Below are 25,461 nucleotides of genomic sequence, written 5' to 3'. Positions count from 1 at the left end.
TATTTTGTGCTGATAGTTTTAGATTAATATCAGCCAATACTCAAGGCTTCAATATCGACATCGTATCAAAAGTGAATAAGTTGCATCGGGACAGCCTTAGTTATTATTTTTGCTGTTTTTCGACTGAACATTTATGTTATTAACTGTATTTTTAGCAGGATATAGACCAACGTCTTTTGCATTTGATTTGGCAGTCCTAATAGAGACAATTATTTCAATTTCTGGTCAGAAAACACTGGTGATTGTAATAAACAACTGTCACAATGTGGTCGGACGCACAAGTGCGACTAGCCACAAATTATTCAATTGTGATGCTATTGTTCTAGTTTATCGCTGTGAAAATTCTCGCCACTAAATATCCTCCAAAAAACAGGTGACTATCTTGTTTCCAATAACTGTGCTCTTCTTTGCAATGTTCTTCGTCAGGCACTCTAACATTATGTGTTGCCCTCATCAGGCGATTCTGAACAATGATGAGACAACCCATGTGCTGGAGAACCTGGAGCCAGATACTCCCTATGACGTGTCTATCACTGCCATCTATCCAGATGAGTCAGAGAGCGAGGACCTGCTTGGCACTGAGAGGACATGTAAGATGAGGGCGCTGAATGCTATGTCATAATGGCTCAACACACACTTAACATTGCATAATCAAACTACTTCTTTGGTGAAAGGCTATATTATCAGAGATGATTACTCTTAGTGCAATTTATTCAGTGTAAGCGACCTCTGTATTTTTGCTTCTATAGTGCCCAGGGGAGAAACTGTTTGTAAGTATAAGCGTCAATAGGAAAATTATACTTTTCCTTGATGAAAGCATGATTTCATTTATTGGCCAATTTTTGCTGTTGTTGGTCATCATTATCATCATCATCATCATCATCATCATTATCATCATCACCATCATCATCATTTAGCAAGGCGCTTAACCCATGCTCAGCTCCAGTGGGTTCATGTTGCAGCTGCCACAGTTACTCTTAAGTGCTGTCCATCTTCCATCCATGTCTGTGTGCTTGTAAACCCATTAATGTTTTCAGTCAGTCATGTTAAGTGGCTGAAGTTGGACTTCGAGGGTGCATGTCATGCCACACTAGGTTGAGAATTCCCTCTTTTGTTGAGGACCATTTCGTCATTCATTTATCATGCCATCTTTTCATCCATCCATTGCACTGACTTGGCTATCTATTAATCTTTAATCTATCAATCGAAAGATTCCATCCCTGCTTCAGAAAAGATACAATCCCATGGATTGGTAATCTTTTCGTCTTTTAAAGCAGCTATTCTTGATATTCATACGATGCAAAGAAGCATGTCAATGTCAATAACTGGAATATCAAGGACTGCGTCTTTAAAAGCATTTTTAAGCAAATCGAAGGAGAAAACCTGAATTAACCAACCATAATTACAAGGTTGTAATTGTCATCTATGTTCATGTGGTCTCCAGCACCTAACGCTCCTCCCTCCAACCTGGTTGTGTTCAACGAAACAACCACATCCCTGAACGCAAGGTGGAATCCAGCTCCAGGTCGAGTCCAGAACTACAAAATCACCTATGTGCCCACTGCTGGAGGCAGGACCCAAACTGTAAGTCAGGCTTGAAGCACCAATTATAAAAAAACACAAAACTCAAACGCTAAGATATCTCAAAAGCAGCACTTGGCCATGTGAGAAATATTTAAAATGGACACTATGATTTTAAAACACTTCATTGTGGTCCAGGTAATGTACCAATTGAAGATATTGTTGTTAACTTTGTGTAAATTTAGCTCCACAGTCCCTTTTATAAACCGTTTCTCTAAGTCTGTCAGGTGAAATGTTTCCAGATTGCAAAGAAAACCATGCCCCACGCTCTCCAGAAGTATCGGAGTTTATCTTTTGAAAATGTACTCTGTTTAACTATATATCTTTAAGTCGTCTATTTTTTTTCCTGACATGGTAAAAAAAAACGTTATTACCAGTACCAAAATCAATTAGGATTTATAAAAATGCCAAGATTACATTGCATGTTGAGATTTAATGTTCCGGTCACTTGCAACCATACACAGACTTTACTTTTTAGCTTAAGTCTAACATGCACAGTCAGACGAACTAGGCCTATTCACTTTTTAACTCAATTTGATTTGTTCCGTCCTTCAGATGTCGACTTTCCTTCAAGCACAATTCCTGAATTGCTCAAACAGCACTCATTTTGTGTTAATTTAGTGTAGTCGAAGGCAAATCTCTTAGGCTGTTGTTTGGAAGGCAAACCATTGAGTTTTTTTCTTTCTTGTCAGTATTTCCCAACAGTACAGACTAAGTCCCACTGATTATGGACACTCTTCAAAGTTTGCCAGTATGATTTTAGTTTCTCTTGGTTGGTTGACATTGCTTCCAAATTTTAGGCTTAAAAGGAAGTTTGAATTGTGTTAATGCATGCACTCAAGCAGCATACTGACAATGCTCTGATCAACTTTGCCACCTAGCTTACATGAGAGTGTAGTTTTTATGACATTTACTGAACGGTTATTACGGAATATATTGAAGTAGCATACATTGTGCTTCCTTAATATAACAAATACGACCTAAAACATTAGTCTAACATCCATTTGTCTCTCTTACTGTATATGAATTACATTCTTATGCTGTGTGCAGCCTCACATGTTTTTACTTATACTTGTGGATTCTTTTGAATCCGATGAAATGTGGTTACTCCATGATCGGCTCCATGACATCAAACTGACAGATGGATGAGAAACGGAAAGTTAAAAAACTACTGTATTATCAGCCAAGTTAACCATATTGAAGATATCTTAGACAGTATTGTATTACTCTGTCTGGGACAAAATACACAAATGGTTTTAATTGCATAGAAAACAACATTTTTACTTTTAGTATGATTACATTTGACTTTGGTCTGTTGCTTGTTGTGAAAAGGGGCGCAGCACTGCTTGGTTTTTCCCACTTGACTTATGTCTGCTATTGAACACTTCAACCAAGATGTGTGCTTTAGGTGGAGTGACCATTTCCCAGTCAAATCTGGGCTTTTGCATATTCTTTCGTCGATTTTAGTAATTTTTTTGCGCCACAGAGACTGGAATGAGTCCAGTGCATTTGGGAGGTGAACGTTTGGATGCAGTGTACACCATATGTAATAAAATGAAACTAGACTGATCGCTTCAATCAGGACACCTGGAAACATCCATTTGGATGAGGATGAAATGAAAAATAATGCCACTATGAATTAACTATTTAAATACACATTGTTGTCTCCACAGCAGCAACCACAGCTAAGGGGACTGCCGTGTTTGAACATTCTAGTACTAACGGACCTTTGATGCATCTTGATCTATGTGACTATTTAATAGAAGTGTTTTAATAATTAAGTACACAGATTTTATTGACAGTTAATGTCCAATTGTCAGCTGTAGTTCTCCTACTTGTGCGTGCACACACACGCACACAGTAAATATATATGACTATCTATAATTTTCTATAAAAACATACAGTAAAAAAATGATTGTGTCAGCACTGGATTAAATGACTAACCATTGATGTGCTATTACTGATGCAAGCCCCTCTGACTCATTATAGCTTTACAAAGATTGGTATTACAGAACTTGCAAGATCACAAATAATATCACGGTGGATATAACCACTTCATTGGCCTTGTGGTTAGATTGTCCGCCCTGAAATCGGTAGGTTGTGAGTTCAAACCCCGGCTGAGTCATACTAAAGACTATAAAAATGGGACCCAATACCTCCCTGCTTGGCACTCAGCATCAAGGGTTGGAATTGGGGGTTAAATCACGAAAATAATTCCCGAGCGTGGCCAACGCTGCTGCTCACTGCTCCCCTCAGCTCCCAGGGGGTGGAACAAGTGGATGTGTCAAATGCAGAGGGTAATTTCACCACACCGAGTGCGTGCGACTATCAGTGGTACGATAACTTTATATGTAAAACAAGTTTCATCGTAGATTATTATTCACATCCAGACACACTACATCGCCATGACGACACACATAATGTAACAAGCACTGCCTGGATTGATGTTTTTCCTAATATCAAGTTTTATATTTCAATGACATTTGCAAGTGTCTGTAAAACTCCATGCGCCTATCATTTTCACGCAACCGACAAAAAGGCACCACGGCAAAGCCTGCCTCAATAGTAATGAGCCCGCCTTTATTCTAGATTTCAACACTTATGCTTGATTCACGTCAAGCCTGCGTAGAGCACGATTAAACAAACGTGGGTAACTTCAAGCCCGTAAATAAGACACAAGCACAAACAGGAGAATTGGGGCTATTATATGCAATTATTCTAAAATAATATTGGAAACAAATTGATCCAACCGATCACATTTATAGTATCAGTCATTGTACAGCATATGTTGGGATTCAAATCGAGAACGTGGGAGCCTTAAAAGGATTTCTACTTTACCACTAGGCCCAAGTTGGCGGGAAGAAGACCACTCTTTTCATGCCCAAGCTGACCCCTGACACCGAATACTCCATCAGTGTGGTGGCGGTCTACCCCCAAGGAGTCAGTGAGGAGCTGAATGGACTCGGCAAGACCAGTAAGATGTTTATACTTTAGAATGCTTCCAAATTCCAATTATCAGCAGAAGCCTCTTTAATTAATAGTTTTTGGTGAAAGAGGCATGCAGCCTGTGGTGTAATGATTGACTTTGAATATTTATTTTGTGTCAGAACCTCTTGGCGGTGTCAGGAACCTTCAAGTCACTGATCCAACTACCAACACCCTGAAAGTCCAATGGGAGCCTGCTGAGGGCAACGTGAGGCAGTATAGAATCTTTTATGTGCCTGCAGCTGGTGGCCGGGAGGACATGGTAAGCTGGGAAGTTACCACAAAAACATAATTTAGCCCAGGGGTAGGGAACCTATGGCTCTAGAGCCAGATGTGGCTCTTTTGATGACTACATATGGCTCTCATATAATTATATTTAAATAGCGCTTTTCTCTAGTGACTCAAAGCGCTTTACAAAGTGACACCCAATATCTAAGTTACATTTAAACCAGTGTGGGTGGCACTGGGGTCAGATGGGTAAAGTGTCTTGCCCAAGGACACAACGGCAGTGACTAGGATGGCGGAAGCGGGAATCGAACCTGGAACCCTCAGGTTGCTAGCAAGGCCACTCTACCAACCGAGCTATGCCAAGTAACCGCGTAATACTCTTCCATATCAGTAGGTGGCAGTCGGTAGCTAATTGCTTTGTAGATGTGGGAAACAGCGGGAGGCAGAGTGCAGGTAAAAAGGTGTCTAATGCTTAAACCAGGGGTAGGGAACCTATGGCTCTAGAGCCAGATGACTGCATATGGCTCTCAGATAAATCTTAGCTGACATTGCTTAACACGATAAGTAATTAATAATTCTGCTGGTAATCACAGTTTCAAAAATAACGTTCAAATTATAAAACATTCTCATGCATTTTAATCCAACCATCCGTTTTCTACCGCACCTGTTCAAGATGTCGCATTAATGGTAAGAAATATTACATGTGTTATTGGTTAACTTTTATAATAACAATGTTGTTAAAAAAAATAAGAGACTTATTATAATCTACAAATGTTGGTCATACTTAAAAATGCACAAATTTAGTTGTATTCAGTGTTGAAAAATGTTATATGGCTCTCATGGAAATACATTGTGAAATATTTGGCTTTCATGGCTCTCAGCCAAAAAGGTTCCCGACCCCTGATTTAGCCAAACGTGGGTCTTCACTTAAGTCAAACTTCAGTATCATGTTTGCGAATCCACTTTCTTATAATGAGCCAAATGGTGCAAATAAGCAAAGGTAAACCTTTTCCAATATTTAATTGGTTGTTCCTTGCTCATATCCTTGTTGCATTCATAACACAGAGAACACACACGCACACAGAAAATCGCGACGATAGATATTACTTCCGTGTGCGTGGCTAACTGATGAATTATTGTCTTATACTGGAGTCAGAAATACACCAACTTAGCCATAATTCAAAGCTGTAAGACACCCAGTGGGATCAAAGAGCAAATGTGTTCTCATGAAGTAGTTTAGTCGTTGGTAATGCTCGCTTGCTCCTTGCAGTCACAGTGAAACTTCCTCCACTGAGGTTATGTCTCTTGTCGAACCGTCAGGTCCAAGTACCAGGCAACACATACAACACCGTGCTGAAGAACCTTGACTCTGATACCATCTACACGGTCACTGTGGTTCCTGTCTACCCTGCCGGAGAGGGCAAACGTATGTCGGAAAACGGCAAAACACGTAAGTCCAGCCTATAGTGCACTTCATGTTCTTGAAAGACTAACAAAAACTTTTAAGGTTGACACGCTGCATGACAGCATTTTGTTGATGAAGGCGTTTAATTATGGATTAATGTATATTATGAAAGGTGCGTCCATTATACCTTTGTATTTTTTGCTTCTATAGTGGTGTCCAGCATTGGTGGTCCCTGTAAGTATATGTGTCAAAAGGAAAATTATGATTTTCCTTTTTATGTAATGAAAGCATGATTTAATATTCCGGCACTGTTCATTATCATCATCATCCTTATCATTCCTCATCATCATCATAATCAAGCAAGCCGTTTAACACATCCACAGCTGCAGTGGGGCCGTGGTGCAGCTGAAAAATCTGGTTACTTTTAGGGTCCCATATTGTAATATTTGTTTTTTTTATATTTCAAATACGTTTCAGAGGTCCCAAAATAGTGTATTGAATTGCAATGTCTAAAATCTTGAAGCTAGAATTTCTGTAGTTTTAATGCTCTTGCTTTATTGATAATGAACTGTTTGGCCACATCTCTTTTCTGACAACTCAAAGGAGCACAATTGTACTTCCTTCTACATGTGCTTGTATATTTTATTTTTATATTAGGGCTGTCAGAGTTAAACACTTTAACTCATGCAATTAATTACAAAGCATTATTGCATTAATCATGAATAAACGCAGAATAATCGCGCAATTAATTTGTTACCTGAAAGGCGCAGCAGGCTGCTTTATGGTCAGTGATCTGTTCAATGCATACATCAATGCAAATATGAGTGGGAATAGTCTTGACTACTGTGCTCGCTGGCAAATTTCACTACAAAATATACACCCTGCCGGTACAGATAAATAAAGTACACTTAGTAAAACATTTTAGAAAATTTCCATTTATAACATTTCGGCAATAAAATTGCATTTTTGTCAAAATAATGCGGTCTTTTTTTAAAGTTGATTATACATTTGGAAGCAGGTAATTTATTTCGTATAATAGCATTTAATCAATGCAAAAGTGTAATTAATTAAGCACTTATATACACACACACACACACACACACACACACATATATATATATATATATATATATATATGTATGTATATATATATATATATATATAAATATATATATATATATATATATATATGTGTGTGTGCTTGTGTGTAACAGACACTTGTACATAAGACATACAATATATCAGATAAAACAAAGTAGCATTAAGTAGTGTGGTACGATACAAACTTTAGCAACACTAGCATAGCAATATGAACTTTTTACATGCTAGGTTAGCCCATTTGCTGAAGAAAAACATAATTATAGAAATTACATCTCCCATATGTCGATAGTTAGCAGAGCTCCAGCTTTAATTTTCTTCTCCATTAAGATGTTTGGTGGTCATTAACAGGCTGTAATGACACATATTACAGATATAACATCAAATGTGCATAATAGGAGAACTTTATGTGCTATCCATCTTCCATCCATGCCTGTGTGCTTGGCACGCAATGCTGTTAAAGGAAATGTTTACGCTGTTGAAGAATTAAATATGCATGGCAAGCTGAAAATCAGCTGTCTTTGAAGCTCATTCCATCATCCATTCATTATCCATCTATTAATCATTTCACCTTTTCATCTATCCATTGCACTGAATTATCCATCCATTAATTCAAATATTCCAGCCCTGCTTTGGAATTGATAAAATCACTTGCATGGGTATTGTTTTCTCCTTAAAGGAAGCAGTTATTTATTATTTTTCATTCTACAAAAAGAAGCATGTCCAATAGGAACGTTATTTGTTAATGACTTGAAAATCAAGGTCTGCATCTTTAAAAGCTTTTTAAGCAAATTGGTTGAGAAATATATTTTGCTTTCTAAAATGAGCAGCCATACTGACAAGGATGTAATTGTCATGTATGTGCCTGTGTTTTCCAGCACCTAAGACTCCTGCCATTATTGAATTCAGGTGGTTAAAAGACTGAGGATGAGATTGGCACACTGCATGACTACACTAGATGAAGATGGAGTCTATTCATGTCTGGTTGGAATGAACTAAGTGGCCTTTGTTGCTGGCTTTTATTTCAGCGGCTCCGTTTCTAAATGATCACTTTCATAATATAAACTGATGGTGTACCATACATCTCCCATGAGATCAATCATTAAACAGGCTTAGCAGAGTCAGTAAAGTCTGGAGCTGCGGGTATAAACTTTCCAGTTCCTTCCACAGCTTTAAACCCCCAACCTCTGCTGGAAATGAGTCAGCATTTTGTGGTTTGATTGTATCGGAAGGAATTCCTCTGCTGGCGGCATTATAATGGTGTTTCCTCTTTCTTTACTGTAATATCTCAATTTGCAGGTTGGAATCAATGCTGATGGTCAGGATAATGGTCGTGCTGGGGTGCCAGGGGAAGGGGCGAATTGGCTAATTGACTCTATTTTAGGGGAAAAGAATCAGAACATACTGTAGAGCTTATATTATTTGAGGGTATTGTGTTTTTTGGTCTTCGACTCACTTGGATAAGGTCACACACTGTGTCTGCTACCATTTCCCTTGTTACTTTATTCCTTAATATTTAGAGTTTTTTCTTACCTTAACCATTTAATGCACTACAAATGCTGCAACAACGACCTTTGTGCTTTGCACTTTTGTTGACGTTTGATTACATTGTCAAGCTCAGCACTTTGTCTTCATCACATTTAACTTCAGGATCTTCTTTAACAAGTCACTGTTTACTGTTTTAAAAAAATTCAAAGCAGCTATAGGCAACTGGCGTCAGTTTGTGAAAGTACGGAAGCACTCTCTGCGTGTTTTACCCACTGTGCTCCCTCCCCTGCGTTTATGGGGTTATAATGGGGAAGCAGCACAAAAGCGCCAAACACCTGCTTTAGATTTTTAGAATGCGAGCGTCACACAGGCTGCACATACACTTTGTGTGTCCTTTTCAGTAACCTTTAAGGCACTGACAGGAACTTTCCTATTGATAGCAGTATTGTTAAACAATGCCTTAGACTTGTTACTGCTGGTTGCAGAGAAATGTTGTCCAGCTTTATTAAAACGTCAGTGTGTCACTCCGTGTGTGTCTACAGTAGGATTGCAGTGGCATTAAGGAAGACCCTCCCAAAGGTGACTGTTAGACACAAGTGAATTTATTCATCTTATGAACTTTGGCACTACACACCAGGGACTATTTCTACTTCCTAGGCAGCCAGGTTACCATTATGCCTTAGAGACACAGCATAGATAACCACCACCAGTTGATCGTTGTTGGAAAATATTTCGTACGTGTAATACATTTGACCATTCATGGCCAGAAATAACGAAAATAAAAATAAAGAACGCTCTTTTTTTCTATCTTGGCTCTGGACACTCTGCGATGGCGTGGCGACTTATCCAGGATGTACACCGCCTTCTGCCCAATTGTAGCTGAGATAGGCAGCAACCCTCCCCCCCGCAACCCAAAGGGAATACGCGGTAGGAAATGGATGGATGGATGGGCTCTGGACACTGCAGTATTATATCCCTACTCTGCTGCTGTTTTCAATAACATTTGATTGGGTGGAATCTAGTTTCTTTCGTTGTTGTTTTTTCGTTCCAACTGATGCATTTACTGTGATGGGGATTTCTTAGTTTCTCCCGCGATTTCGGGAATAGTAGTGTTTTGAAGTGCGATACCAAAGATCATATGAGGTTTTCAGTCAGATGTGTTTGATTGCTCTTCGGCGGTCTTCCGCGCTTTGTGCATCCGGGTGCAGTTGTCCTGAAACAGAAAAGGCCCTGAGAATTGTCCAAATTGTTTTGACATACGGTCAAATTAAAATTCAAACATAATAAAGGTTTGTGCCCAACCCATGATTTGTGCCAATTCCATACTTTTAAAAAAACATTAAAGTACATGTTAGTTGTCTTCAGATGACATCTGGAGATTCTTGCACCAGACCTAACCGAGTCTGTTTTATCTCATCTTTTCTCTCCTTACATCTTCTTAATCTGTGGAATCCACTTGCGCTGCTGCCTTTTAACCTTTCTCTCTTTACTCTCTGTCCAACCATCCTCTGATCATGTTGTACTTTCCTTCTAACCTTTTCTTGAACCTGACCTTTTTCTTCACTATCTTCCTCTCTATCTCCAATCTGTACCATTCCTTTTTCTGTAGTGGAGCGTCAACCTGCTAGGAACATCCAGGTTTACAACCCTACTACCAACACCCTGAATGTTCGTTGGGAGCCTGCCACAGGCCCAGTTCTGCAGTACAGGGTGATCTACTCTCCTGCTACTGGTGCCAAGCCTGCTGAATCGGTAAGTTTCCGGCCAGGAAATGGTTAATATGTGGTTTTAGGTCTGCAGCAGCTTATTTTCCTAAATTCCCATTATACCATTTTAAACACTAAATGATTTATTCTGAGAGTTTAATTAGAGCACACGCGGGTTTATATAGGAACACATGTGACCCAAGCCCCATCCCCACCTTTGACCAGAATTTACAGTACGATTACATATGCCACCAGGAATGTAATAGCCGCTTTGTGAGCTGTTACAAGCTAAACACTTGTCTGTTCACCAAATGGTGCTTTAGCATAAACTTCAAACCGAGACTGTGCTCATTAAAGGAGACATTTTTAAAAGCACAATCCTGTCTGTATTTGTCACCTGGAAGAAATGTCATAAGGAAAGAATTTCCATGAATATGCAACAACTTTTGAAGTTGTACTAGAGATGATGTCAGTGGTTTGCTGTGAAGTGAAAAATTCAGGCTCTGGCCTTTTCTGAGGTGCTTTAGATAAGCATCCACTTCAATATGGCCTGTTTTAGCTATGCAGCTGTTGTTTGTCTTGACAGCTTTACCTGTTGCTGGCTTTGATATTTTCCTGTAAATCAATTCTGACGCAAGAGTTTGTACAGTGTGCGAAATACGTGGCCTTCCCTGCTGTCAAACATATTCTTTAACTTCAAAGGAATAGCTGGCTCTTCCTTTCAGTCAGTGTTGACAGCAATGGGACTGATGAGTTAAAGGGAGACATTGTGTAGAATGTACAACACAAGTGTGTGTATCAAGGGAGAGGTGGAGAAAGTCTTGTGGGGGCAATTGGTGGGGGAATTAGTGTTGGCTCATTTATGTTTCGAGCATGAGTGTTTCAAGGCAGCTAAACACAGCTGGGGAGAACACAGGCGTATGTAACAAACCAGTTGGATCTGGCCTAAATTAACAATAGAAACATGGTAAAACTGTTCAAAAAGGTGTACTGTGAAATGTCAGGAGAGCGCATCACCACATTTGCGAGATAATAATCAACATTTAGAAGAGGATAAAAAAATACATTTATCTTTGGTGGATGCAGGTTTTGGTACCAGGGACCACCACCACAGCTTTTCTGGAGCAGCTGATCTCAGACACTGATTACAACATCGAAGTGGTTGCCATCTACAGCGATGGTGAAGGAGCAAGCATCAGTGACAGCGGAAAAACCCGTAAGAACTCTGTCCAGTCTAAATAAAACAAACCACAACTAAGTGATTTTTTTTTGCTACTTTACTGTTTGTAGGTTACTTATAATTAAAGCCATATTATAAAGAGATTACAACTATTTTTTTTAATTTTTCTCTCTCAGGTCCACGAGCTGGCCCTAGGAACATGCAAGTGTACGACCCAACCACCTCTACTCTCACCGTGAGCTGGGAGCATGCTGAAGGCCCTGTTACACAATACCGCATCACCTATGCCCCAACTACTGGAGATCCCATTGAGGAATATGTAAGAATATGTTGAATATTTGTTTTTAATGGTTGTAAGATGAACTAATGAATCAACAGAAACCATGGTTTATTTCAAAATCAATAGAAGCTACTTTTCAGTGTAATATCTGATGTTAAACTATTTCCTAACAGTTTCAAAAAGTGGAATATTTTATTCAAATCTCCTGATATTTCCACCTATTTAATTGTAGTTCCTAATGGTGCGACCATCGAGTATATGACATGACATATTGCATACGTTAAAGGGGCCCTTTTTTTACCTAATGGTACCTATTCATGTATTTGAAATCTTCATAAGTCCAAAAAATTAAAATCAAACCAGGGAGACATTGTAGAGATATTTATAAAACAATCTTGCCTTCCTTAGATTATTCACATATGGTAGACATTTACCCAAACATCCTTGCGTCGCTCAGCCAATTGAAACCTATGTACTGTAAAACCATCTGTTGTACATCATGAAGGGTTTCATCGTTGTTCGTTTGCTTTAACCAGCAAACGCCACAGCACAAAGCCTTATCGGAAGAAAAAAGTGTCTTACTTTAACTTTTATCATTTGTGGAAATGTGACTTCCACTGTGAGGAAGTAGCTTTGAGCATGTGCAAAGATTAACAACCACAGACCTTCACAAATATTTTCCTTAAATATCCTACTTTTAATGGCGGGCTCAGTGACTACAATTTATGGAAATGGAGGAGACAATGAAACATTAAGTAATGCTAGTTGGTCAGAACTGTGTGAATAGTATGTTAGCAATGTTGGCTTGATTTGTTGTGTAGCTAGCTTAGCCTTCTAATGGGAGACAATAACATCACTGTCCACCGGCAAATGGTCTTCCTAAAAACTACTTTTAATTTGATCACTCCCTACTGTGTTTGGCAATGGACCAGTTACTATTATAATCCGTTATCACAAATAATCATGTAGTCCGTAGCATAGCTAACTGTCGTAGCCAGCTTGATCGAGCCTCTATTGTTTACAAGGGTTTGAAGTAGCAGGGCAGTAAAAGTGTTAACATAATTTAGACTAGAAAAGCAGTTTAACATAATATAGTATAGAAAAGCAGTTTATTGTCAATATACACATGCAAATGTCTAGGAGCCAGCATTGGAGAGATAATGACTCGGTTGAAGTCGAACCTTAGCCAACATTTCGTAGGTACTTAAAATTTCCGACCCTTACCTTGTGTCTGCTCCCTGTGTACATATTATTTACAGTCTTAGCAAAACAAAACAATATGCAACTACTTTAGTAAACCAGGCTGCTGGTACGGGGAAAAAAGGATAGTCAGCGTGAGGGAACGTGGTAAGGAGTGCTTCATTTGCATGTAACTGCTCCGCGTCTCAAAACCAACTGTGTTTGAAGGAAGCCAAAATTTGGCTTTTTTGGTTATCTCTATGGTTTCTGTGATATGTCTTGCAGACTACAGTCCAAGGGAACAGAAACAATGTGGTCCTGCAGAACCTGGATTCAGACACTCCTTACAATATCAAAGTTACTGCCATCTATGCTGATGGGCCAGGAGGAGAGCTTGAAGGAAATGGTCGCACAGGTAACAGACTACTCAACCAATCTATGGTGTATGTGTCCTCCACCACATGTGACCATATTCAGCTGGGGACATTTTAAGTCCACAGTAAAAACACCCCACCAAGGGAATTCTCATCTGAAAATCTGAATGGACTTTCTACTTATTAAAATCCTGAATTACAGCAGACACAACATTCTTGACTCATCACCCTGGCCAAAATAGCCAAGGTTATTGCCAGAGGATTGCAAAATGGCAGTGCTCCAGCTAGGGAGGTCTGTTGCTTAGCATTCTGCCTATATTGGCCCTTAACAAAAACAAACCATTCTATCATTCCACAATCTGCCTTCTGAGGTTGTTTCATGTGGTTTCTCTATAATTGTTTACACCATCCTTCATTAGCACTAATCAGCATTTTTGGAAAACAACGGAATTTAAACTATCTACATCTTGTTGTGATGATCCAAACCCTGTATTTACTGGTTACTCTCATCTTTCCTACAGCTGCTATGATTGGACCCAGGAACCTACGAGTTTCTGATGAGTGGTACACCCGCTTCAAGGTCTCTTGGGATCCAGTTCCTTCAAGGGTTACTGGATACAAGCTCATCTACCAGCCTGATGGTATAATTATTTCATAATTAGAGTAGCAGACACTTTACAAAACATTCCCTGTTTCCTCTCAGGCTCTGACGAGTCCTCAGAGGTGTTTGTCGGAGATGTCACTTCCCACCAATTGAATAACCTGAAACCTGGGACCACTTACGACCTGAAGGTCCTGGCACAGTATAGCACAGGCTTAAGCGGACCTTTAATTGGCCAAGGCACCACATGTAAGTTAATAAACTGTTACCAAATTGTCAGTTGTAGCAAAATATTAGTTCTTGTCAAAGAAAAACATGTTTAATACTTTTTTTTGTTTTTTTGTTTAGTGTACCTGAATGTGACAGGCTTGACCACATACAATGTCGGCTATGACAGTTACTGTATCCGCTGGGCACCACACAGAGCAGCCACTTCCTATAGACTCAAAGTCCAACCTGTTGATCGTAAGTATCCTGGTGTAGCTCAGGTACATTTTCTCTGATTAGTTTCTTTAGCTGTAATCTTTGTGCCCTCTAGGATCCAAGAGCGGAGCTCAGGAGATCACGGTCAAAAGTCAGGAGACGAGTCACTGCTTTTACGGTTTGACCCCTGACACCCTGTACACTGCCACTGTGTACACCCAGACCCCCAGCATGGAGGGGCCTGGAGTCAGTATCAAGGAGAGAACACGTAAGATTGCATTCATTAGGCTAGTCTGTAACGTATATACCAAACCCGACCAAACTATTTTCACTACTATGTATGTCAATGTTGGTTTTGTTTTTAGTGGTCAAACCCACCGAAGTGCCAACCGAGCCCCCCACGCCTCCTTCTCCAGCAACAGTCCCACCAGCAATTGATGGTAGGGAGAGATTCCACACATACTGTAATATAATAATAATTGATAAATTGGCCGGGCTGCGATTGAACCATTGATGTGCTTGGCCGTAGTCTGCAAAGGCGCCAAGGCAGATGTGGTCTTCCTCATTGATGGCTCCTGGAGTATCGGAGACGAGAGCTTCCACAAGGTCATCCAGTTTGTCAAAAGCGTGACAAACGCATTCGATGTCATTAGCCCCAGTGGCATGCAGGTCAGAAGGAACTTTCTGATGCTTGGTTACTGTCCAATTTAATTTTAATGACCAGTTTGTATTTTAATGTGTTTATTGTCTCATTTGAACAGGTTGCGTTTGTGCAGTACAGTGATGACGCTAAGACAGAGTTCAAACTAAACACCTATCATGATAAAGGTGTCGTTGTATCAGCTTTGCAAAATGTCCGTTACCGAGGAGGAAACACTAAGACAGGTATTCATTTTGGAAGTGTGCATCTGCAAGATGAAATTAGCAAGTGTGAGAATTCTCCCGTCTCCCTGCTCATTCCTCCAGGCATTGCTCTGAAGCACGTACACCAGAAGGTCTTCACTTCCGACAGTGGAATGAGGAGGAATGTCCCCAAGGTGCTTGTGGTGGTCACAGATGGGCGCTCCCAGGATGAAGTCAAGAAAAATGCCCTCCAGTTGCAGCAGTCAGGTATATGTGGAACATAACAATATTTGTACAAATCATTGCTGTCTCCACTTTGATGATTTGACATTTTCACATGGTTCGATTTTCCGTGATTTGCTGCATGTCCTCTTAAATGCATGTAAAAAACAACCCGATTTATAAGAAACATCTTCATTCTCTTCCAGAATTTTCCTTCAAAACATATCTTTATACTTAGACCGAACTTTACCCATTCTTTTTATATTGGAAGAGTGACAGCATAGTGAGCAACTAATCTTGGATAAAAAACATAAAATTTTGAGCAGCTGACTGATAATAAAAGTCTATTTTTAGTGAACAAAATGTCAGTCAAAAATGAATTGCAATAAGACAAATACGCACATTTTCAATCTTGAAAGTAAATGCTTTGTTTTGTTTAAGCATGTTGTTTTATCATGCTCCACAAACACACAGAGGAACATACTGGCTTGTCATAGAGAGATGCTGATGCAAACAACATGAAAACAGTTTCCAAAGAACAATAACAATATATGCTGTACTGTATATATTGTGCGCATTTGTTCAAATGCACTTTTTCCTAAATTTTTTTTGCTGTGTTCAGATGTGTTTACCTTTGCCAAATTAATATATGGATGTAATGGAACTGCCCCACCCTGATCAAAATGTAACAGTCGGTCAGATCATATGACCTCTTCCTCAACTGTCAATACACAAACAGACAAACAAACATATTTTTTTCCACTTTTGGCAAAATGTTTGCCTATTTTACCTTGTAACCTCCGTGGATTTAATTTTTTTGTATAAGTTTAAACCATTGTCTTGTTTTGTCTTGTTTTCCGACTGCAGGCTACAGTGTATTTGTGATTGGCGTAGCTGACGTGGACATGGCAGAGTTGAGAAACATTGGAAGCAAGCCAAGTGAAAGGCACGTGTTTGTGGTTGATGACTATGATGCCTTCGCTAAGATCGAGGACAACCTGATCACGTTTATCTGTGAAACAGCAACTTCCAGTAAGATTTTCTTGTTTTCCTTGATTGTATACGTTTAATTGGTAAACATGAACTTTGTAATGTCAAAGATAGTTGACTGGAGAGTTTGCAGGAAGCGTTCCCATTGAGACAAATTTCTATTCATCCATTGCCAGAGGAAGTACATGTAAACAGGAATGAATTACATTTTTTCAGTCTTAATGTGCTTTTCCAACTTTTATGTTTGCTTTAGCTTGTCCTCTGATCTACATCAATGGATACACCACACCCGGTAAGAATCACACAGGCATACATTGACACAGCACATAACTAAAAAGCTTCTACGATGAGATAGTTTTCACTGCTTCACATGTTTATGTTGTTTACACATTTTCAGGATTCCGGATGCTGGAGGCTTTCAACATCACAGACAAGACATTCGCTGGCATCAATGGTGTGTCAATGGAGCCAGGCTCATTCAACAGCTACATTGCATACAGGCTGCATAAGAATGCCTTCCTAAATCAGCCCACCAAGTAAGCGCAATTGTTGTGTTTGATCCCTGAATGGCTTCTTCTCGTCTGTGCTCAAATGTTATCAAGTCCACAGTCATTAATCATAATGATGATATATTTCCCCTGTAGTCAAGCATATTAGCCCTACTGAGTCTTTTCCAATACTACTTAATTGTTGTAGAATATGAGGCATAAAATACATTTCTTAGAGGAGCACATCTTGCAATGTCTTATTCAATTAATTCTTACCTGGGTTAAAGCTTTTGTCTTTTTATGCATTCCCTTAAGGTAATGTCAAACAACTACAGAACTTCTCAAATATTGTATTTATGAGTGTAGAGCAGGGATATTCAAATAAATTGTTTTGGAGGCCACATCTCCACAAAGCTGGGTACCAGAGGACAAAGACTTTTCCTTTCATTATTATTCTTAATTTGAGAACCAGCATTCTCTGCGGTGGATATTTGTTTTGATCTATTTCTTTTTGCCAGGTATATACGTTTCAGAAAAAAAGCCCTGTTTTGCAAAATAAAATTGTTCACTGCAGTGGACGCAACCCTTCAGGATACAGGTGTCTAATTCACAAGCCGCGGGCCATATTTGGTCTACCACATCATTTTATGTAGCCCGCGAAAGCCTGGCAATAATATGCGTTTAAATATAAGTATTTTTTTTTTTACTAAATGTATTTGCTCTTTCCATTTGGACAGAAAAAATGAAATGTACTCAATACGATTGCATATAATTTAAAGTTTAATATTACCAAATAGCGCGAAAAAAAACCAAACTCATTGCAAAAACATTGTTTTTGTTCAAATAAAAATAAATACTTAAATATCTGCTTGACTTTTTTAGATTTCCATCAAACTGTACACAGTTAAAATTATGATAGATTTAACGATAGCAAAATGGAAGGTCAGTCACCGGAATTTTACAGTACAATACAACAATGCAACTATTTTTACATTTACAGTAATACACGGTAAAAACAATAACCACAGCTTTTACTGTAGAAAAAACAGTGGTACTATTTTTCCTGTTTCAGTGATGTGCTGTAAAAAAAAAAGTCATTTACAGATTTTATTTGTATGTACGTAATGCATCGGGTGAATCCTTATATATACTATTTTCCAGACCATAAGCCGCACCCACAACATTTTATTCATTAGCCGCACTGGACTTTAAGCAGCAGATATGTACCTGTGTTTACATAAAGGATTTTTACATACGGTAATTGTTTCAAAACGGTGCCTGTAATACTGCAGTAAAACGGCTGATCAAACAAAATATCGAAAAACAGAAAAGTCATGTCTTAATTCATCCTTATTAGATTTTCTCCTTTTAATTTAATAATGTTCAAGATGTTTATCAGGATTCTTCTTCTTTGTACTTTGTACACACTTTGATTTTTCCTAATGAGGATCATTTTAGTACATTGTTTGCTTTCTTAGTAGAATCCATTCCATTATTTAGCCGTTAGTGAAAAAAAATCCATGGAGTACCTTTGTAAAAGTTGCAGGGTTCAAAACTTGGAAAAAAAGTAGCAGAAAATATGGAACATATATTTATATTCATATATTATTCACTTTCACAAACAGCCGGTCTGGTTTCATTCACGGACCAGATTTGGCTCCCGGGCTGCCAATTGAATAGCCAAGGTGTAGCGTTATCAAATAACGCAATATTATACACACACATGAGACACGAAGGAGGAAATACTTTTAATATGTAAGCAATGTTTGCGGGAAACTGGTAATAACATTGCTTTTTACAGATTAGATGTTTGGGGCTGTTTTGAGGATTTAGGTTCTGATTACTAACAATATGTATTGAACACCAACAGGGAGATCCACCCAGATGGTCTTCCCCCTTCCTACACCATCGTCCTCCTCTTCCGACTCCTACCCGACACACCTTCAGAACCTTTTGATGTCTGGCAGATTGCTGACAAAAACAACAACCCGGAGGTCGGACTCACCATCAATCGTAAGGCTCTTCTTGTCATTTGGTGTCCAGCAGCAGCACCAAGATGCTGTCACAAATTACTTACGAACAAAAGAACAGTCACATGATATCCAGTCTCGACTGCTTGGAATTATTTTGAGTCAGCTGGCTTCCTTCTTTCTTTGAAATTTATTTTTAAAACAAGTGTATTTTACCACTGTGCAATTGCACATGTGGTAAATGCATGCAGATGATTAGGAGCACAAACTGAGTCCCCCGTCACCCTCCCGTTATGACCCCCATCTGCCTACCGCCATGTGTTCTCTATAGTACTGTCTGCTTTGCGTGCAGTTCCGTCGTAGCCTTCATCAAAGCCCCATCTCTTTCCAGCTTCAAGCAAAACAATCACATTCTACAACAAGAACACCCGAGGAGAGATCCAGAGAGCTTCGTTTAATGAGGAGCAAGTGAAGCGCATTTTCCATGGCAGCTTCCACAAGGTAAACACAACGCATCATCCCTGAAGACTTATAATTGTGGTCATTCTACATGAAAAAAAAATGCATGTGCTTAGTGTTTCAACTGGCTTTAAACAATTTGAAATATAACAGAACAACAGCTCATTCTTTTTTTCGAAGCAGTGTCAATGTAATCCATCTTGCAGCTCAGGTCTCACGTCCAGGTAGTATTTTGGCATTCAATTAAGTATGTGATTAATGACCTATGGAGTTTATAAATACAATTAAAAAGAAGTTCTTCAACTTCAGTGGTCCAATAACCACATGAAGACGGGAGACGTCGGCGAGTGATTGATTTCCAAACTAATCAGCTCTGCACACAGGAGGCTGGGTTGCTTTTGTGTTCTATTTTATTTGGATTGAACGTGAAACGGTCATGATGCATTCAGGAACTATATAAACACAGCTTTATTCGTTACTCCTTCAAGCTCAAATGATTGCAGCTGCCCAGATGAAGTACAATTCTGTGTGCTAGAAATTAAGTATTCCTTATTAAAAGAGTCGTTAAGAGAAGGTTGTACTTCTGACAATATGTCAAAACATCTCATCACTTGAGCTAACCGCCTGCAGGGACATTATTTTCTTTTTGTGAAATCTTTGTCTTCAGAGCTGTTGCCACTACATTGGGCCCACATGCTTGTATATCATCTCCTGGGAGGACAGCAATCAGATTGTGTCAAATCCAAATAAAACTACCAGCAACTGTAAAACATCCATGTTTTTACATAGCAGGGTGTAAGGTGCAAAACCATGAAGGATAGTATATTTTCTTACTTGTGGCTTGTCCCACATCTCTGGTTGTTTCAAGCCTAAATGTTTTTGCATTTCTCTCCAAAAACAGTCTCGGTCCATTTTCCTAAGATTTACAAAATGAGCCTGAATGAAGTATTTCCGATGTTGGTAAATCGGAAAGGTAAATAGTCTCGCTATAGCAGATGCTTGGAAGTTAATTTTTTCCTGAGGACTGTTTTCATTTAAATTTCCCCGTTGGATAGACAATAAAAGGACAAATATAAATCATAAAACATATTGATACTCTCTAGGTAATGTGTTAAATAACATTTTTACAGAAGAAAATCAAAGTGGAACTCGCAGCTTGAGTTTTGTTGGTCCGTAGCATTCTGTCAAAATGAAATCAAACAAAAAAAAAAAGCAGTAAAAATGTAAAGAAAAAATGCAAATGGTCATAATGTAATGAGGAGAAACCAAACGTTTGATACTACTAATATGTTTTGTCACCTGTAACAAAGATTAGATAGTTTTTTGTCTTTAAGTATATATAATGACTGTTTTTAGAAAAATAAAATATCAAAATGGCCCTGCATGCTGTGACTCTTCAGTATGCGGCCCTTGGTGGTGAAAAAGTTTGGACACATCCCAATTTAATCATGATAAGTTCCTTTCTTTGCATTTTGTCATCTCAATCTATTGTAGAAGGGTTTATATATATGAACAATACAGGATAACACTGAAAATACAAAATGAGGGGTCAGAAAGTGAGGTACGGCAAGTTCTCGTTTGACGGCGTTCCCTGTTTCGACGTTTCGTGGTTAAAAACATACTGCTATAAAATATTAATACTGTACAAAAAGGTAATAAAAACGAGTTAAGTGCGCGTTGCGGAATAATAAGTAGGAGGGGTACTAACTAGGTGGAGTAATACATAGTCGCGTAGTTTAACCTCTAATATGACTCACGAAGTGTGAAACATACACTTCTGATGGTGGTGCGTTGAAGAAAAGGAAAGTGAAATTAGACACCTTAAAACAGTCAGTGGAGAAATGAAGAATCTAAATTGGCGACAAGCCGTGTCCAAGCTGATCGAACACTGCAACCATCATCAAGGATAAAGATAGTAATGTTAAAACATATGAAAAGTAGCTTTTGCTAGCAAAGGGACAGTAATAACTAAGTAGTGTCGTGGCCCTATTACTGAAACTTGTGTTTTGGACCATCCTTTGTTGAACTTTTTGTTGCTCAGCTGTTTCTTTCTATCTGGAAATGGATATGAACAGTGTCTCAATTTTCTAAAAATCGTATTCTCATGGTCATTTTTTTGTTACCTCATAACTAATTGGAGGGGATTTCATGAATGAATTAGGCCCTGGAAAATGTAGGCGTATGATTCAATGACATTACCGCTGCTCTAGTTGGACAGCATAATTTGCATGTGTGAGCCCTCGGTGGCTGGCCATGTTGGTGACTGTTGTCCCAGCGTACACTGGGTGGCTAGTTTGTGGTGTGGCGGTCTACCCAGCTGCTTATTTACTGCTCTGTTGACTAAGGACCACTGCTTTTGTGGACCGTGTTGAAGTGTTTTTAGTGGTTTCTGACCTCATAGTGTGCAAGTCATGTGAATGTGTATTAAAACCTTAAATCCAAAGATAAGAGTAAACTATCCAAAAAATATGTAATCTATTTTTGTCAATGTGTTTTTTTAAGTATGAAATCTAGTCATAAGTATTAATATAAAAAATACATGTTATCAATACAAATGCTCGAGTCCAAACTCCATCCATCCATTTTCTACCGCTTATTCCCTTTTGGGGTCGCGGGGGGCGCTGGCGCCTATCTCAGCTACAATCGGGCGGAAGGCAGGGTACACCCTGGACAAGTCGCCACCTCATCGCAGCTCGAGTCCAAACTGTCTCTTGTAAAGGTCCAACATTTTGGAAGCAATTAAAAGCTCCAACTATAAAACATTACACTCAGCACCAGACATTATTATTTGAAGTGGGCTGACAAACTCAACATTGGGACTAAGAGGCAACCACAAATGTATTTTTTGGTAATGCAACTGTAGAGTGATCCTTGGTCTACTGAAGCTAATTCTGTACCAAACATGTAAATCAAAGGTTACTAACATCAACACTGCCCATTCTGCAGTAATGGGCAGTGTAAACATTATTAATCATAATAATAATGGTCTTATTTGACTAAGAACGCAAACATTATTGAAATCCAGCAATCCAGAATTCATCAGGTTTTTTTACCAACATAAAAAAATGTATAGAGTATGCAGGCTGTGCCACTCATTCTGCAAGAGCAGAGCTCCTTTGGTGTTAAAAATGAGTTTGGAACCTTAACTGTGACTGCTAACAGTCACACTGAGGAGGAAGGAAAATATAGTATGTATTTTATTTTGTTAAGTAGCACAAAGTTCCATTTATTTCCTAACAATCACTCCATTGTGACTTTATAAGATTTTTTTTTTTTTGTCAAGGATCACTGGCCTTTAATGTGGTTCAAAATCCACAGCACTGGGTCACAGAATTGCTTGCATTTGGCTTTCCCCTTCCAACTTGTAAATAAAGAGTAAGCCAGGCTTGAGAGGTCGTGGTCTACCGCTAGTCGAGCATGTGGGAAAGCTCTCAAAGATGACTTTTGCAGATGATAGCCTTGCTATAGCTCTTGGGAACTCCCTGACTCCCACACTTGAGGGGTATGAGTCCATTAAGAGGATGGTTCTTTTAATATGAGAATACTATTTTAGTTGGACTGTCATTGGTAGGAAATATCGGCCTCACTGGAGAGCACACTACCTTCCCGTATCAAGACATCCCTGAGGAGAATGGAGTAGCATGGTTTGTGTAATGACTGAGTATCCTGCAATGGACGCTGGGTCAGGAGGATATCGTGTAAGATGGGGGATAAAGCCCATTCAGTGAACACTTTTTAACCATATTCTTTGCAGTCGTCTCTTTTCAACCCTTTCATTTTTTGGCTTGTGCAAGTAAGCCTAATGACTCAAGAAACCACTCTATAAATACAGTAACTTTCTAGTGTTGTCACATGTGGAGAGATGAGACATGAGAAACTCCCCAGAGATCATTACCCCAAACAAGGCCTTCTTGGTTTGTTTAGTTTGCTTTGAAATGTCAATCTAATTGTGATTTTATACTGATTATATACACTAGAACTTTGAATTGGAATTTCTTTTTCTTTTGAAAATAATACTTGCTCGTCAGCTCATGCATTAATTAAAGCCTTATTGTTCTAAATGATTAGGACTGATGCAAGCCAAGTACAATAAAACCTAATCTGATTAGTAGAAGATGGCCTCGGTCTGGCATTTAAGCAGATGTGAAATTGATTGTTCGTAGTAGCCAAAGTTTGTTTCAGCATCAAAATCAGCTTAATTGGCCAGATTTGTTTAACACAAAAGGAATTTGACTCTGTAGACGGTGCTCTCTTTGTACAATGTAAAGAATAAATATACACATAACTCAAATATAAAAAAGTACTTGAACATATGTGCAAGGATACTAAGATGATAATACAGTGTTGAATAGAGCAAAAGGATGATGAAGTGAACATGAGGTAGTACATTCACACTGATGGGCTAGGTCCAAGTTTTATTTACAGCAACAGGTCTCACACTCTGTGACTGTTTAGCGTTCATCAGAGTGATAGCCTGGCGGATGAAGCCGTTCTTATGATTGGTAGTGTTGGTGTACAGTGATTTGTAACGCCTGCCGGAGGGGAGGAGTTTGAATAGTTTGTGAGCAGGGTGTGACAGGTTTGGAATGATGCCACCTGCTCGTTTCCTGACCCTGGACCAGTATAAGGTCAACACCAATGATCTTTCCTGCAGTCTAGAAATTGGAAACAGTCATTTTGTTTCATCATGATTGCGTATTTATTAAACACTTGCACTCATATATTTATTCATTTATTGCCACCCACTAGTGGAGGAACCATCACTAGAAAAATTACTTTCTTCAAATGTCAAATACCGTATGTACTTTTGTGTTTACATTTCATTGACTAATAATGCACTAGAATGCGTTAAATGTTTGTTCAGTACCAGCTGCTATCGTGACAGCTGATGCGTCTTTCTTCTCATTTATTTGGGGTAGCTTCACTGTGCATTAAAGTGTTGAAGCTGCACGTCCATTGACTTTAATGGAGGAGCAAAGAGTGGGTTGTTTCACTTCGGCCAAACTAGACAGTCATTTGATAAATGCTCGGCTTTGTCCCATTCAAGGTGGGCTAGGCCTTGGCTGACTATGACGCTGAGCTTGCGCATGATGATTGGATGACTGTCTGAGGCGGAATCCCTTTTTGATTGACAGAGAAATGAGTGAATCTGCAATCATGAAATATAAACCACTGCCAGAGCATTTTTAATGTTTAATTCCGTTTTGAGTTGATATGGAGAATTTTACAATCCTCCAATTGAAATGTTCTTTGTAAAAAACAGCATCTTTTATATGTTATTAGAGACTGTACTTGTGTTTGAAGATGAGCTGAAAATGAGCTTGCCCTACTTGAAATATCAGCAGCCGCCATTGCGACATATTACATACAATAAAGATGTGCAAGGTTTTTGTATCAAAATAAATAATATTTAAAATAGCTGTACAGTTTGGATAAAAAACATTTACGAACATTACAAAACAAAACTAACCTCAAATTAGTTATTTTTAATTATATTTTGCGGCACCTATCTTCACCTCGACTTCATGTAATTCCTGATTTTGTCGACTTTTAAACCTAAGGTCATATCCTCCAAAACAATACGAGTGATGTGTTGTAGCCGTGCATATTTACTAAGGCTCAGGTACCGAGGAAAAAACTGAAAGTGGTTTGTTTCCAAGAACCTTGTCCAAGTCTGTGGGAGTTATGTTGCTGGTTGTAACATAAAGAACGCCTGTCTAACAGTTAAAGAGAGGAAAATGTGAACTGGTAAAAGAAAAAGCTTTGTACGCCACAAATTATATACTTTCAGGATGTCAAACAGGGTTGTCTGGGCACAATGTGACACTTGAGTCATTCTGTGTTGTTATACAGCCTCTGTTCACAACTTCAGGACTGCTGGCTGCTGTCAACTGGTGTATATTTCTTTGCGTTATGGCCCATTCATCAGCAGTGGCATCAAACAAAAGTTGTGTACCGAAT

The 25,461-nt window shown here is 38.9% G+C and overlaps 1 protein-coding gene across 6 annotated transcripts in view; it reads left to right on the top strand.

The window, feature by feature from the left end:
- LOC133549768 (collagen alpha-1(XII) chain-like) overlaps window positions 1-25,461 on the top strand; it is a 70,655-nt gene that overhangs the window by 32,480 nt on the left and 12,714 nt on the right. For 2 of the 6 annotated variants that reach the window (XM_061895524.1, XM_061895528.1), the window contains exons 29-52: window positions 458-590; window positions 750-770; window positions 1,445-1,584; window positions 4,426-4,555; window positions 4,689-4,828; window positions 6,115-6,244; window positions 6,410-6,433; window positions 10,395-10,537; window positions 11,578-11,707; window positions 11,848-11,990; window positions 13,416-13,545; window positions 14,026-14,145; window positions 14,208-14,354; window positions 14,454-14,570; window positions 14,644-14,796; window positions 14,894-14,968; window positions 15,058-15,197; window positions 15,290-15,413; window positions 15,495-15,638; window positions 16,461-16,625; window positions 16,837-16,875; window positions 16,981-17,119; window positions 18,942-19,084; window positions 19,433-19,542. In XM_061895524.1, the coding sequence (XP_061751508.1) occupies window positions 458-590; window positions 750-770; window positions 1,445-1,584; window positions 4,426-4,555; window positions 4,689-4,828; window positions 6,115-6,244; window positions 6,410-6,433; window positions 10,395-10,537; window positions 11,578-11,707; window positions 11,848-11,990; window positions 13,416-13,545; window positions 14,026-14,145; window positions 14,208-14,354; window positions 14,454-14,570; window positions 14,644-14,796; window positions 14,894-14,968; window positions 15,058-15,197; window positions 15,290-15,413; window positions 15,495-15,638; window positions 16,461-16,625; window positions 16,837-16,875; window positions 16,981-17,119; window positions 18,942-19,084; window positions 19,433-19,542 (2,880 nt within the window). The remainder of the gene's footprint in view (window positions 1-457; window positions 591-749; window positions 771-1,444; window positions 1,585-4,425; window positions 4,556-4,688; window positions 4,829-6,114; window positions 6,245-6,409; window positions 6,434-10,394; window positions 10,538-11,577; window positions 11,708-11,847; window positions 11,991-13,415; window positions 13,546-14,025; window positions 14,146-14,207; window positions 14,355-14,453; window positions 14,571-14,643; window positions 14,797-14,893; window positions 14,969-15,057; window positions 15,198-15,289; window positions 15,414-15,494; window positions 15,639-16,460; window positions 16,626-16,836; window positions 16,876-16,980; window positions 17,120-18,941; window positions 19,085-19,432; window positions 19,543-25,461) is intronic. The other 4 variants (XM_061895526.1, XM_061895529.1, XM_061895525.1 and 1 more) reach the window with 3 other exon arrangements.

Source organism: Nerophis ophidion, linkage group LG03 (assembly GCF_033978795.1).
Source record: "Nerophis ophidion isolate RoL-2023_Sa linkage group LG03, RoL_Noph_v1.0, whole genome shotgun sequence".
Lineage (NCBI taxonomy): Eukaryota > Metazoa > Chordata > Actinopteri > Syngnathiformes > Syngnathidae > Nerophis > Nerophis ophidion.
The sequence above is the reverse complement of the archived record's forward strand: the minus strand, read 5'-3'. Positions and strand labels throughout refer to the sequence as shown.